The sequence below is a fragment of the Eleutherodactylus coqui genome, chromosome 10 (genome assembly GCF_035609145.1).
Source record: "Eleutherodactylus coqui strain aEleCoq1 chromosome 10, aEleCoq1.hap1, whole genome shotgun sequence".
Lineage (NCBI taxonomy): Eukaryota > Metazoa > Chordata > Amphibia > Anura > Eleutherodactylidae > Eleutherodactylus > Eleutherodactylus coqui.
Genome location: NC_089846.1, coordinates 60,657,064 through 60,672,937, shown reverse-complemented (window position 1 = coordinate 60,672,937; position 15,874 = coordinate 60,657,064). Strand labels below are relative to the sequence as shown.

The 15,874-nt window shown below is 45.7% G+C and overlaps 1 protein-coding gene across 1 annotated transcript in view; it reads right to left on the bottom strand.

Moving 5' to 3' along the window:
• LOC136580514 (protein phosphatase 1 regulatory subunit 14A-like) overlaps positions 1-12,543 on the bottom strand; it is a 35,614-nt gene extending 23,071 nt beyond the window's left edge. The window contains exon 1 of the mRNA XM_066581124.1: positions 12,016-12,543. Coding sequence (XP_066437221.1) covers positions 12,016-12,207 — 192 coding nt within the window. The 5' untranslated portion in view covers positions 12,208-12,543. The remainder of the gene's footprint in view (positions 1-12,015) is intronic.
• Positions 12,544-15,874: the final 3,331 nt, after the last annotated feature.

Here is a 15,874-nt window from a genome sequence, read left to right as displayed (position 1 = left end):
GAGTGGCTTAAAGGGGTTCTGACATGAAAAAAAAATTTTTTTTTACTTACCTTGCCTGGCCAGGACCGATCGCCAGGTATGTCCCGACCGTCGGGCATCTTCTTCTGTGGCTTCTAGAAGCAGAGCTGGAGCGGTCAAAATGACCGCTTCCTGCTCTGCTCCGTTTGTCAGCCACTTCTGAGGTGAACAGATGGGCACCACGTCACAAGCAGTGCTTGCTGTGGGCGGCCCGTCCGTCCTAGCTGAATTCTTGAGTTCTGTGTGTGCGCAGTGGAGAGGCGGCCCGTTCTGACTTTTGTCAGAGAGCACCTGTCTTCTGCGCATGCGCGCAATCCCGGAGGGGGGCGGCCCATCCCGGCTCGTCGGAGGAAGAAGAGAGCCTGCTGGGAGATGACCCCCGCTGCACAAGAACAACAGGAAAAAAGGTAAGTATAAGGTTTTTATGCTTTAGCATGCCATTAATCGTGGGTTCCCTGTGTCCATTAGGCAGACCTGGGAACAACGGCTGCTAAAGCATAAAAATCTTATTCGTGACAGAACCCCTTTAACCCCTTGAGTGGCAGGTTTCCTACCACCCTGTCGTGCCCACCAGGGCAGGTTTTTTAAAATGGTCTAATCATTGAATTTCAACTAGTTTTGCAGTTGCGTCTCAAGAGCCATAACTTTTTCATTTTTCCATTGACATGACCATGTGAGGGCTTGTTTTTTGCGGGACAAGTTGTGATTTTTTAAACAGGGGGGAGGAAAAAAAGAAATGGGGAAAAAAGAAAAAAAGGGGCTATGTCATTAAGGGGTTAAATAATGTATTAACTTCCTTCTCTGGGTCATTACGACGCACACGGATACCACATGTGTGATTGTATTTTTGATTTTTTACAAAGTAAAGGGAGACAAGTGTTTTTTAAATTTTTTAAATAATTTTTTAAATTTTTTTTTTTGTCCCTTTAGGGGACTTTCACAGGGACCCATCAGGACCCCTGATCACATTCCGGGGGTCTGATGGTGACAGCCCTTTACATGCTGCAGTGACAGCCCTTTACATGCTGCAGTCACATAGACTGCAGCATGTAAAGGGTTAACACAGCAGAGATCGGAGGTTTTCTCTGATCTCTGCTGTAAGAGCTAGAACCTAGCTGTCCTCTGACAGCTAACAACCAGCTCTCCCTGCCACAGAGACCATCGGCTTGCTTCTGACAAGCCGATGGTCTCTATGGCAACTTGTAAACAAAGCAGGACATTGCCGACATGTCGGCAATATCTTCTGCTGGTTTTTCAAAGCCCTTGCACTGCTCTATATGGGTCTGTGCAGGCAGAGCACACTGCCACAGCTTGTGGCATTGTGCGCTGCAGCTCCCATAGTGATACATAGCCCGGAAATCTTCCGGGCTTTATCGCTATGGGCAGTGGAGCTCGTCCCGGAAAATTTCCGGGCGTGCCACTCAAGGGGTTAAGGAATAAGGATCGGTTGCCATGTTGTGGGTGATGTTGTGATACAGGTCCAGTCACACTTACAATATGTAGCATATTCAGAATGACAAAGAACGTGAACCATACTAGCATCAATGCACACCCGTTGTCGTACTTCATACCAACATCATCATATGTTCAAAGGTCCATGGCATTATACTATCATCGTGGCCTACTGCACCGTAAGTGCAAACATCAGCACATAGTATAGACCAGTGGTGGCGAACCTATGGCACGCGTGCCAGAGGCGGAACGCAGAGCCCTTCCTGCTGGCACGCATCGCCATCAGCCGCTCACCACGTTAGTGAATACCGTCAGGGGCCGCGGCTCCCCTGACGGTATTCACTCACTGCGCTGCTAGCGGCGCTGATCCTGGCCACACTGTGATGTCAGTGTGCAGCCAGGATCCCCCCTTCCCCTGACGTCTCCTACTTGGTTCCGCAAGAGCAGAGGGGAGGAGGCGTCCGTGAGAACATTGACGTCACAGTGTGTGTTGGGATCATCACAGAGCAGGTGATCTTCCACGCGAAGGAGGTAAGTATGTGGGTCTCGGGGGGATGGAGGCCGCTGTGGGATGTCACTACTACACTGGGGCTGCTGTGGGGTGTCACTATTAGTACTGGAGGCCGTGTGGGGTGTCACTATTAGTACTGGAGGCCGCTGTTTTGGTATTAGTACCGGGGGCCTGCTGTGGGGTGTCTCTATTAGTACCGGGAGCCTGCTGTGGGGTGTCACTATTAGTACCAGGGGGCTGCTGTGGGGTGTCACTATTAGTACCAGGGGGCCTGCAGTGAGGTGTCACTATTACCGTTGGGGTATGTTTACATCTGGCGGAAATGGGCAGGGCTGTTTCAAAATAGACAGAGTGCAGATTTTGACTGCTTCTTGGATGCGGAAATGCTGCAGAATTTTCCACAGAAATTTCTGCTGAGGACATTCTGCAGTATTTCTGCATCCCAAAAGCAGTCAAAATCTGCACCCTGTCTGTTTTAAACCCGTCCTGTACTTTTGAGAATGACGGGGGTAAAATTATACGAGGTGATAAGCCCCGCCCTCTGACATGTTGGCACTTTGCAGTAAATAAGTGGATTTTGGGTTGCAGTTTGGGCACTCGGTCTATAAAACGTTCGCCATCGCTGGTATAGACCTTCTCCACAGCCTAGTGGAATCACTGCCCTGTAAGTGCAAGGTAGATTTCTTAAACTACACAGAATGTGGAAAATTACTACCACCTCTCATAACCTTTTCTAGTCACTCAGTACCTCTATACATTGCCTTGCCACCCCAGCATATAACATCTTCATATAACATCACTCTACTTGCAAACCAAGTTAACCAATTCACTAACTCTCTTCAACATGCTGTCATTAAAGTGACGTCACAATCCCTGTGTAACTTGGTCCTCTTTGGAGAAGATTCTCCCCAAGTCCATAGGTATCACACCACCATTATCTGTCAAGTGTGCGCACACTTAGCCACTGGAAACCGGCCTCATTTGTCTTGCAGCTTTACCTTTGTCCCGGCTTAGGTCCATGGTGCCATTGGTGCCTTCTAAGACCAAGTCCTGTGCGGGTAGGGAGACTCCCTGGGGCAAGGATTCACTTTGTTGCCCTGTATATAAATACCATGGACGAAGCAGAGTCACTTGCTGAAACCTTCCATTTCCCCATCCAGCAGCCAGAAACCAGGGTATATGCCCAAAATAATTTTTAGCAATGTGACCATAATTAATAAAATTCATTATGATGGTTCTAGCCGACAGAAACATGTAATATATATGTAGCATCAATCCAGAATTTTAGCCCTGTTGCCCATTACCATACTGACATGTTCACCCTCTCCCGCCACCCCCTCTGCACACACCCACTACACAAGATCAATATTTGACAAGAGGTTCCTTTAAAAAAAATTCCATTTGCTAAAAGTCTATCTAAAAATCTAGGTCTCTTCGGCCCCTGACACCTGAACTCTGCTGTAATTCTTCCAGAATGAGACCCGGCTTTATGGTGGAATTCTTTCCTACGCACAAATATTTAAAAAAGGGGGAAAAAAAGCATATAAATTTAGCAAATTCTAGATAAACAGGAGCCATACAGCTGATCTGGACATCTACACAATGTCCCCGGATAGAGTTACCTACTGCTATGTAAATAGTTTCCAGAAACACAGCTTTGGCAAAGAATCCAAGCTTTTCCATAAACACAACTGATGTAAAGGACGAGCCACGCCACCTTTTTTTTCATTTGCTCCAAAGCACTGGAAACAAAACAAAAAAATTAAAAACAACTTACTGCAAATACTATCTTTATTAAAAATCACCAACTGTTTGTGTCAACAGCTCCTATGCAAACAAATGTGTCTCCATGGTTACAGACTATAAACAAACCCTGTGTTGTCTTATCCTGCAGTGATACTGTAAGGGCCTCACTCTAATGGGTTAATGATGCCATAAAAGGTAGACTGGGAAGATGCACCAAATGTTGCGCCAGAATTGCCACAAGGAAATGAGCATGCTCACTGGATTGATGAGGATTGGCGAATGCCCTGATGTGAAAAGAACAAGAGGTGGCCATCTGTGATAATGCCAGAGAGGGAGAGAGAACACTGATGAGGTGACACAGGACAGGAGCAGGATAGCATAATGCTGGCAAAGAGGAGTGCTCCTGACCCCTGGACAAGGCTGCAGGAGTCGGTAGAAGCAGCAACTCCCACAAATCAAACAGTAAGTGAGGCTGGCCTCATAAGGAACACTGGCTGTACATAACAGGAAGGGTTAAAATATAGTTAGTCTGTAGGCCTGCTGTAGGAAACGGGACTTATGCTAAGGACACTGAACTGTTGGCAAGTTCCTTGTGCTAGAGCCTCTGTTCATTTGTTGGCAAGGGGAGAGTCAAGTGTTGCCTGGGGTATCGAGCAAGTCTTAAAGAGAGATCACAAGTGTATACTGTAATTGGCCTTTCTAATAGAATGAATTGGAATTTTACCCCCAAAAGGGAAGATCTGCAATCTATTCTGTAACCTGTATTTCTCTGAGATGCTACTGCTATTAGCAGAGTGTTGTCAATATTGTTCACAATGGTATTACTACTGCTACAAATGGTTCACAAGGTATTATTAGTTGTCTTAGGCTGCATTCCCACGAACGTATATCGGCTCGGTTTTCACGCCGAGCCGATATACGTCGTCCTCATCTGCAGGGGGGGGGGGGGGAGGATGGAAGAGCCAGGAGCAGGAACTGAGCTCCCGCCCACTCTCTGTCTCCTCTCCGCTCCTCTGCACTATCTGCAATGAAAGGAGGCGAGACGGGGGTGGGGCTAAGTTTAATGAATTAGCCCCGCCCCCGTTCCACCTCTCCCCATTGCAAATAGTGCAGAGGGGCGGAAAGGAGGAAGAGAGGGGGCGGGAGCTCAGTTCCTGCTCCTGGCTCTTCCATCCCCCCCCCCCCGCAAATGAGGACGACGTATATCGGCTCGGCGTGAAAACCAAGCCGATATAAGGTTCATGGGAATGCACCCTTACGTTGTACTTAATAGTAGATAGTGCTTAAGTACCCATAAGTAAAAGTTTGTGTAATCATCAGCATTCTACCGTGCCTTTTAAATAAACAATGTACACTTTGGTTACTCCATCTGATGCATCTTATGTTGAACCCTGCGTCACAACAGATCTGCTACACAATTCCCAGATTACACAGGAGATGAGCAGCCAAGCATCGAGCAATTGTATGCTCGCATAAATGAGCCGATCAGCCGATAAACAAGCATTTGCTCATTCCTTGACTAATTACTGTTCCTTGTCGGGCAAACGAGCCTTCAGAGAAATATTGGACCCAATAATAAGTCTGTATAAAACCCAATTTGAATAGCGTACATGCCACTTATTTTGCACATTGTATTTGCGAGTTAGACTTACACAATGTATTACAGTGGATGGAAGTTAGAGAATGGTTATCCACATGGTAGGTGGGGGCCCTGTTAGAGTTTGGTGCCAAGGAGCTTCAAGTTCCACACTGAGGACCCTATAGGTCATATAATAATAAGGAAGAGTTACAGGCTATTCAGGGTCTATATAAAGCTGAGTTTTAGCCCTCATTACTTGCTGTCACCTTTAAAACCAGACCAAGAAAACACAGAAACAATTACTTTATTTTTAGCTTCTGACTTGACCCCCTGCGTCTTGTACAAAACACTTGGCTCCCTCGGTAGTCAGTACAATTACTGTGGCTGTCACCGACACAGCAGGATCCTGGGAGGCTTTGCAGCAGAAAACTTTGCAGCGGAGAACATGACGATAGGACAAACTTTACTAAAAAGCAACACAACACAAACTAAGAAGGATTATAAATATAGATGAGCGAGCACGCTCGGATACAGCAGTTACTCAAGCGAGCATCGCTCTTCTCGAGTAACTGCTTACTGGTCCAAGCGTGCTTGGGGGGGGGGGGGGGGAGAGAGAGAAAGAGAGATCTCTCTCACTCTCCCCCTCCACCCCCCGCTGCCCCCCTGAGCACGCTCGGACCAGTAAGCAATTACTCGAGAAGAGTGATGCGCGCTCGAGTGACTGCTGTATCTGAGTGTGCTCGCTCATCTGTAATTATAAATCTAAACCGAGGAGGAGGTCAGGCCACTTTTACACCCATAAGGTCCCCACAGACATCCAATGTCTTTAGAGCTTCCAAACCCTGAGCAGATATGGGGGGGGGAAATAATCCAGGAGCAGTCTGTATAATTTCTATAGCCATTCCAGAGATGTCTGTAACAAATAATAAAAATAACACCATGTCCTATTGTTGGCCAATTTCTTCAATGGCAGTCACCCACTGAAGTCAATGGGGACTTGAGAAAAAACGGATGACATCTGTGCGCCCTCACTGATCATTGGCAAGCAATTCTAGAAAAGAAATTAAATCCCCTTCAGTTCTTTTTTACACGCAAGAAAAAAAAAAAAAGGTGGATGACACGGATCACACATGGACATATAAAAAATATCACAAGGTTATACACATTAAAATCAGTTTGCTTTTCATGCATTGGACATGATTGTGTGAATGAGACCTAAGACCTACAATAGAGACAACCAGGAGTTGTGATTGTATTGGTCTGGATCCTGGCAGCCCCCTACCACACATTATGAGCATTTGTTTGCCGTATATCAGCCAATTAGGCAGGATTTTTGCATTGTATGATGAAAACTAATACAGTTTTTCAAAATACTTCCGGAGATCCTTGCTTGCCGTCATCCTGTCCTTGCAGCTACCCAGCAACTGGACGGCCAGAGCTGCAGGCCAACACACAAAGCCTTAAGTGGACATACAGGTTTTCTTCTATGAAATAAGCCGACAGTGATTTATAGGACAGCGAGACCACTTTCCTACCGCCACGTGTACTTATTTTAGGCTTGCATAGAGGGAATTTAAAGGGGTTGTCCCGCGAAACAAAGTTGGGGTATACACTTCTGTATGGCCATATTAATGCACTTTGTAATGTACATTGTGCATTAATTATGAGCCATACAGAAGTTATTCACTTACCTGTTCTGTTGCTAGCGTCCCCGTCTCCATGGTGCCGTCTAATTTTCAGCGTCTAATCGCCCGATTAGACGCGCTTGCGCAGTCCGGTCTTCTCCGTGTTGAATGGGGCTGCTCGTGCTGGAGAGCTGCTCCTCGTAGCTCCGCCCCGTCACGTGTGCCGATTCCAGCCAATCAGGAGGCTGGAATCGGCAATGGACCGCACAGAAGACCTGCGGTCCACCGAGGGTGAAGATCCCGGCGGCCATCTTCGCAAGGTAAGTAAGAAGTCACCGGAGCGCGGGGATTCGGGTAAGTACTATCCGTTTTTTTTTTCAACACATGCATCGGGTTTGTCTCGCGCCGAACGGGGGGGGGGGGCTATTGAAAAAAAAAAAAATCCAGTTTCGGCGCGGGACAACCCCTTTAATAAGGGCTGTGCAAGCAAAGATTTGGGTCCATTTGCAATTTTTCCTCCATCCAAGACTTTGAACATATTTTCAAATGGGCGTCATTTAGTAGAAGGGGGTTTACTACAATTTACAACCCAAAAAATTTGGTCTAGGTAAGTTTCCCTCATTTTTTTTTTTGGTATTTCTCTATGGCCACCTGCACACAAAGCGTAAACGCTGTGGAATTTCTGCGGCAGAAATTTACAGCGCAAGCCACGTGGAGGAGATTTAAAAAACGTTTGAAAAACATTGCAGATTCTAAATCCATTTATGCTGCAGATTTCAACTCTAGAAATACAAGAGTTAAAATCTGCCATCATTTATCATAAATAAAGCATGTCACGTATATTTTCACCTGCGCGAAAATATAGCGCAAAAAGCTGAATGTGAGGGAACCCATTGAAACCAATTGGTTCTACGTTCTGCGGTTTGCGCACATGATTTTCACCGATCTGCTGGAGCCCTAAAACCTCAGCAGATTTTGCAGCTACAGATCCGCAGGTGGATTTAGTCCCGTCACTTCTTCACAGTTATCGGTGTGACTATGTGCCGGAATTCCTTACATGGGCTGTGCCCACTGACCGGGCTAAATCTGCATTCGGATCCAAACTGCACAGATCCGCCTCAAAAACCATGTCAAGCTCCGCACTATTTAGGACTTGGCCAGTTTGGCTTTGCGGCATATTTGCTGCGGGTTTTCCTGATACAGTTTATGTAAAGCCGGCCTCAGACTTATCTGCTGCAGCTCATTTAATATTATACCAGCAAATACATCATTCCATATCCGGATAACTTCACCGAGGTTCAGATGCAGATGTGAAGCAAGCCTCCAGCAGCCGTCAATAGACTGTTGCCATTTTTGATACTTTGTATTTAAGTAAACAATATAATGTATAATAAATATCTTTTATGCTGTTTGTGGTGGGAAAATCAACAATTTACAGTTGGTCATACACAGTAGATTCCGATATACTGATTGTAGGGACCCATCGGGTGGCCTCTATATTACATGTCAGACCCTTCCTGCAAACAATTAGAACTGCCAAATTGAGCAACTAGCAAATAAAAAGAAGTGTGATATAGTAATATATGTGCTGAGGCGCGACGAGCGTGATTGGTCATACAAATACAGTCGCAGCCAATGACAAAAAATCCAACATGGAGAATCAACTTGTTTTTTAGAAATGGTAAAAATATGTCACATGCATACTTTCATGCAGATTTGCTCATCCGGAGGGGTGGGAATGGGACTTGTTATTTGTATAGTGCCAACTTATTCCATGGCGCTTTCTGTTAATTTATTTATTACCCCCCACTAAGCTGGGTGCTAATTTTACCAACCTCGGAAGGATGGAAGGCTGAGTCAACCTTGAGCCGGCTATCTGGTGTTTCACTGGGAATCATCAGATCGCACGGCATGTGATGTTTTTGACTGTCCCATTGAAAACAAACAGCACATGCAGTGATTTTTTACCTCACAGCATCGAGGCAAGGAGGAGGGGGTGGCTAAAAAAAATATATTGCTCATTTGCATGACTCCATTCTCGTAACACACGGAACTTGCGTGAGTTTCGCGCTTGTGTGAATGTAGCCCAAGTTTGTTCATCTGTGTCGCCGGTGCTGTAAATTAGAGCTTTTACAGAAGAGTATATGTTGCAATACACTCAATTAGTGCATACCTGCGCGTGCAGAAACCTCTCTGGGGCTCTTTGGTGTGCAAATACACACAAATTAGAGCAGGTCCTATTTTTTGCACCTAACTTGGCTTAATAGCCATTTAAATCAGGACAGGGGGTGGTGATGAAGCGTACTCATCGATTTCAATGGGTTCAAGTCTATGGCAGGTTCAAAAAAATCAAGTGGAACGGTGCAACCCTGCGGAAAAAAAGACAGCTGCCTTTATTAGGATTCTTTCCTACGAGCATATATACACCCGCTGTTTTCATGGTCGCCCGATATACGCTGTGATCTGATGCATTGGATTCCAACGCATCAGATCACATGGCCGTATTCCCCTAACGTAAAAGCGTCCGGCCGGCAAATATAGCGCTGGGCGTTTTTACATCGGGCCCAACAGATAGTCCTGGAACTATCTTTTGGGCCAGAATATATTGGCCAATGCTTGGGCTCCTACGGGAGCCAATGACAGCAGCCGGAGAAGGGAGGGAGTTTCTAAAACCGCCTTCAAATGCTTCGCAAAATTTTCACAACAAATTCTCAGTGTTTTTTAAAAATGCTGCAGCTTCTAAGTTTTCAGCATGTCCATTTATGCTGCTGAGTTCATCCCTCGAAATGCAAGGATTAAAATGCGCAGCAGATCCCCTAGAGAAAAAAAAAGCGTCCGGATCCGCAACACATGGGGGAGATTTACTCCCTGAGATTTTCCTGCGTATCTGCATCATGCGATGTTGCTTGAACAAAAATCACGGCATGCCCTATACCTTCTGCGCTTTGTCATTTTTAATTGCCCTTGTTTTTTTATGGAGCCTTCGTTTATCGCATCACAACGCCTGAACTTGCGATTTTCATGCAATGCGTTTTTAACAATAGAAAGTCCTATTGTCTTTCTCACAAGAAAAACGTGCAAGAAAATTGCAAGCGGCTGCGATGCTTTTGTGCAAGAAAGCAGTGCTGATGCTCAGACATCTTATGAGCAAAATTGTGATAACGCCCCAATTTTCTCGCGGCGATATCGCGATCGCCCGTGAGCAACTAGCCCAACTATCTGCTATCCAATATTCAACCACTGGTCTTCCCACTGATCACGACAATCGGGGTCCCATGTCTCCAGGTATGAATGGAGCGGCTGCCAAGTATGCACACTGCCATTCATCTCTATGGGACTCAGAGATCACTAAGGGGCTTTTACTCAGTGTCTCGTCCGCAGTCCCATAAAGACAAACGGAGCAGCAGTGCACATGTTCGACCGCCGCTCTATTAATTCAGGGGTTTATGGGACCTCCCTTCTCAACAGTGGGAGTCCCAGCGATCAAACTCCCATCGACCAGAACTTATCCCCAAACTTGGTATACAACCCCTTGTCTGCAGGTTTAGGCAAAAATGTGAGATCAAGGTACAAACCATTAGGGTCTTCAGTAATTAAAGGTGGTCCACACTGGTCCACACTGATCGAACCTGATAATAGCCAGCAATATATACATGTCCACCATGATTTTATCACTCTCTGTGTTCCTATAGGATTGTACGCTACGTCCTCCCCTGGAGCTAAGGGGGGGGGGGGGGGGGGTTAAACTGCTTCTATACACAACTGAAGTTTGGACAAGATAATTCTGCTGTGCGGAAATATTTGCACCAAAATCTTCAAATTTTGACTCAGATTTGAAAATAACTTAATTGTGCTGGCAATCCTGCATCATAATCCGCATTAGGGCCGCTTTCATAGTGTATTTCAATAGGCACTCTCACACTGGCTTTTTTGTGCCACGCATTTTATGTGCGCAAAATCACAGGCAACTTGTCCTATTTTGGGCGTTTTAGCACTTTCTTTCTCGCATAAATCGACATTGAAATGGATGGGGTGCGTAAAAAACTTAAATACGCAATTGCACGCTGTTTTTTTCCGCAGGTTGCTATGCCATGTGACATCATCAGCTTGCTTGTCTGCATTTTTACTGTGCACAAATACGCAGCAAAAACACAGGCAAACGCGCACAGAAACGCAGCTCTGCGTGCTGTAAACGCGGTGCAAAAAACATAGCATTTTTACGTATAGCCATGTTAGAGTGGCCTTAGACATGTGGATTTGGTGCGGATATTGACAGCGGAATATCCGCACCAAATCCAATCTGTTCATTCTCATGAATGTGGTTTTCGTACACATTTCACGTGCGCAGAAAAAAAAAGTAAAAATCAGATCTGCTCTACCTTTCTGCATTTTGCGCAGCAAAGGCCCCATAGACGTCTATAATAGGTGCGCAAATACGCAAGGGGGGAAACATAAAACGCTGCGCAAAATGCGGGGCAAAAAACACATACGGATCTTATTAGGCTAAGAAAGGGTGTGCCGCACGCATGTGAACTGGCCCTACGTGTGCTATAAAGTACAGTACTATGCATAGACACGTGCGCAAATCTACCTCATCCAACCTAGTTCATTCAAAAACACGTTGCAGTGCGGTGAGCATTTTTGCGCAGTCTTCTGAATAAACCCCTAAATATGGACTTTGCTGCAGGACCACCAATTTTGCTGCATCCTGTTAGAATAATTCCTTCCACGTGAACGCACCTTAGGGCTTCGCAGCCATCAGGTTCGCTGTACCTGCCTCTGCTTCTTGCAGCGTGCTCCGTAGAAGGAATGGTTAATTGACTACATCAAATTATATGTAAAATAGTTGGGCAGAAAGTTCTGCGCTTCGCAGCAGGATATTACACCGCACGGGAAAATCCACGCCAAAATCCATACGTGGATTTTAAGGCAGTGGATAAATTCCGACACAAATCTGTGTAGTGGGGATGCAGAATATTCCGATACGACTTGAATGGCACAACCTAAAAGTAAAAGTTCTTATTCCACCAGATATGCCTATTCTCCCTCCTGCCCCCCATATGGTTGTATCCCCCTCCACTCACCCTGCCCTGGTACAGCTGCTCCATGCTCTCGTCTATCCACTTCTCCACGTCCAGCCTCTTCTGCAGCTCCTTGCGGTCGTACTTGACGGTCACCCGGGCTTGTCTCCTTTGTATGGCTTGGCCCGAATCCCTGCTCCTGGATGGGGAATGGTTCTTATTGATCAGTTTTTTTCCAACCTTATTTGCAGCCATTGTTGAAAGTGAGGGTCAGTAGCCGGGCTGGTGGTCCCTACTGGTCAGTGCAACTCACTCAATCCAAAAGCAGCCTAGTGCCAAATGTTCCCTTCTAGGATCTATATTGATCACGTGTTCCAAGCATCAGTGATCAATTATAGAATTCCCTGCTAGATATTCCCAGATCTGCTGCCGCTGCACAAGTATGGATCCTGTAGGATACAAAGGGGTTATTGGGGGGCAACCGCTGCAGTCTCAGATCTTGGGATCCACTCCATTCATGTCCTCCACATGTTCCTAGAGCTGCATGATGACTATAGTGGAGCAGATCCCAACTGACACAGCACAATCCTGCAGCAGCGAGGAGGGAGGGGCGCTGGGAGAACTCACAGTATTGTGCCGGAGGCTCTCAGCTATTCAGCCATGTGCTAATGAGCCACAGACCTCCCACGTCCGCAGACCCTCCAACATAAACCTCTCCAGCCTGCGCTTTCCATGCGATATGCTGTCGAATGTATTTATACGATATCACTCAATTGCATATATTTTATATACTACGTGCGAACAGATAGGAACGCGGACACGTAAAATAACGTTCCGATATTGGAAAACATGTGCCTCCCCATTAAAAAGACGTTGGTTAAGGGCTCCTTCAGGCGAGCGTTAGAGCAAAAACGCTCGCTCCTCCGCAATGTATTTGCACAGTGAAGGTTTAAACAGACCAGGGCATGTGCAAATACTAAGGAGTGTATTTGCACACGAATAGGTCAACATTTTTTTTTACCGTTTTAAATTCGTGCTATTGCATGTGGTAAAAATAAAAAAAGCAGAAAGAAAGGTCCTGCGGTATATTTTCTCGCACGTGGTAATATCGCGTGAGAATCATGCTAGTCAAAACACAATGATGGAAATCAATGGTTTCATTTCGTCACGTTTTGCGGGCATGAATTTCACGGCAACCAAATGGGACAAAATCATGATCGTGTATTAAAGCCCTCAAGTATTTTTTGCGCAAATACTGTGTGGACTTGTGCAGATACCGCTACTTCATATGCTGATTTAAATGGCTATTAGGCCAAATGAGGTTCTGGTGCATGCCCGCGCGGACATATGTGCGCATTTGCACACCCCTATCGACTCTTATGGGAACCTTTGGGGCGCAAATGTGCACAAAAATTAAGCATGCGCAAAATGGAACAGCAAAAGTGAACCCAGTGAAAACAATGGGTTCTATTTTCTGCATATTGCATGCACAGATTTTGCGAGTGTAAATGCATGCGGAAATACTATGGGCTCACTCTCACTTTAGCGCGCACAGAAAAACAAAAATGTGACATGCTCTATTTTTGTGCGCACAAAAGGCACCATGGGAGTCTATAGGGCTGCGCAAATGTACACCTGTACGCCAATGTGCACGGTCCCCAGCAGTGCAGAAAGTGCAGTAATAAGCTCACATACACGCACAATAGTGCAACCTTCACAGTGCACAAAGTCGCACTGTCACAAGAGTTTCTGCGCTTACGCTCATCCGAAGGAGCCCTAAAACAAGGTGGACAAGGTTGGCTTCACATGAGCAGAAGCGTATTTCTACGTGCCTGAGCGTAGCGTTTTTGCGGAACGCACATTGTTCTTTTGTGCCGCCTCAACGTATTTTACGGTACTTTTTGTGCCTACAAGGCATGTTCATTTGCTCGTAGCAAATAAAGACGCGCCGATTGCAATGGCTAATGAATTGCAGATGTGTTCTTTTACGTAGAGCTTCACGCATCTCCTTGCACATTGCATGCGCTTTTGTGCATACCCGTTGACTTCTACACTCACTATCGCAGGACATATATGTGTTACGCATGGAGTACAATTGCTGGCTATTGTGGCCTCATGGGTGCATTTTACTGTACTTTATTGCGCTGCTGGGACTGTTCATATCTGCGTGACCCCTGCAGCGCCATGTTTGAGTAGGCCGGACTTCCTACTTAGTAGGCGGGGCGGCTGACTCGCTAGGCCCAGGTGTTTTCATTTAAGCCCGTTTTCACTAGCTCTTTTTCCATATGTGAATACTACGCCTGTGAAAAGACATGACTTGCCTTATCTTTCCCACGCACAGTTATTACTACGTGCGCAAAAAATAGGGCAGCACTGATTCTCCCGCTGTTTTTTGCAAACTCCTGCACTATGGCACAGAGTTTGAAAAGCCCAAGAACGGGGGAAAAAAGCCGTTCATGTGCAACTTCACTCTGTTGCAGCAAGTGTAGTTGCGCTTATGGCCGCCTGAAACCTAAGGGTGGTTTCAGACAAGCGTATGCACAAATACTTTTGCTGATACGGAACACACATAAACTAAGTTGGGAGATGGCAAGAAACAGGCTGATATGTGCGTGCCAGTCCACGCGCTTGCGTGTTACATCCTTTCCGTGGAATAGAATGGCAATTTAACGCAAAATTAGAGCCAGCTGTCTTTTTTCCCCTCCGTTGTGTGCAGGGTAACTCCCTCTTCTACCTTTTTTTAGATTGCCATAGACTTCTATGGCAGCTTTCTGCGTAATATGGACAAAGATAGGGCAAGTGCTATCTTTTCTTGTGCAAAGATTTTTGCGCGCCAGAAACAGGTTTTTCTGAACGAATCCATTTAAATCGATAGCTTCGCTTTTATCGCGTTGTACGGACGATATTTTCATGTATGGAAATGCCTCCGCAAATATGTTCGTCTGTTTAATGGCGGATTCAGACGAATATATTTGCGGACGCATTTCTGCATGTGAAAATATCGCTTGTAGAACGTGACAAAGTGATGCCTGCAATTTCAATCGATTTGTTCAGACTAACATGTTCTTTTTGCGCAAAATCTTAATTCATGAAAAGATAGGACCTGCTCTATCTTTGTCCATGTTACGTAGAAAGCTGCTGGAAAAGAAGACAGGTGGACCTGTAATATTTTACGCATGCAAAAACACGTGCAAATATGGTCACGTAAAGAAGCACTAGGAACGGCTTCAGACGACCGCATGCGCAACATAATTGTGCAGCGAACGAGGTAGATTTGTGTGTGTATTAGCGCATAGTACTGTACGTTTTGTGAATGCAGGGCCAGTTCACCTGCATGCATGACGCATCCCCTTCCGTGATTTAAAAGACTGTTTAACCTAATGAGGTCCAGATGTGTTATCTTCCTTGCGGTTTTGCGCAGTGTTTCATGTATCCCTTTGCGAATTGCGTGCACACCCCCATAGACTTCTATAGGGGTCTTTGGTGCGCAAATACACAGGGAAATAGAGCAGGTACTATTTTTTGCGCAAAAGTGAAAGCTCTATAAAGCTGGCTATATATCTCAATGAACCTGCTGATTTGGTGAAATTGGCCAACATGTATAGGAGAGGTAAGAAACTCTCTTTTCCTCTCCATGTCCGCTGGCACACACGGATACCACTTCAGGATTCAGCAGTGGAATCAGTGCGTGCAAGTGGGTATGAGGCCTTAGTTCTGCAACCACATTTATGATATGAGCTTAGTTCTGGTTCTGTAATTATGTTATGAGCTTGGTTCTGGTATTGGTATGGTATCCATGTATTGAGGTTGATTTGTGATGTATTTATGCTGTGAACTTGGTTCTGGCGCCATATTTATGAGTTTGATTCTGCAAAAAAGTCTGCACAGAGTGTCATTTAACCTACAGGCAACATTCATATTA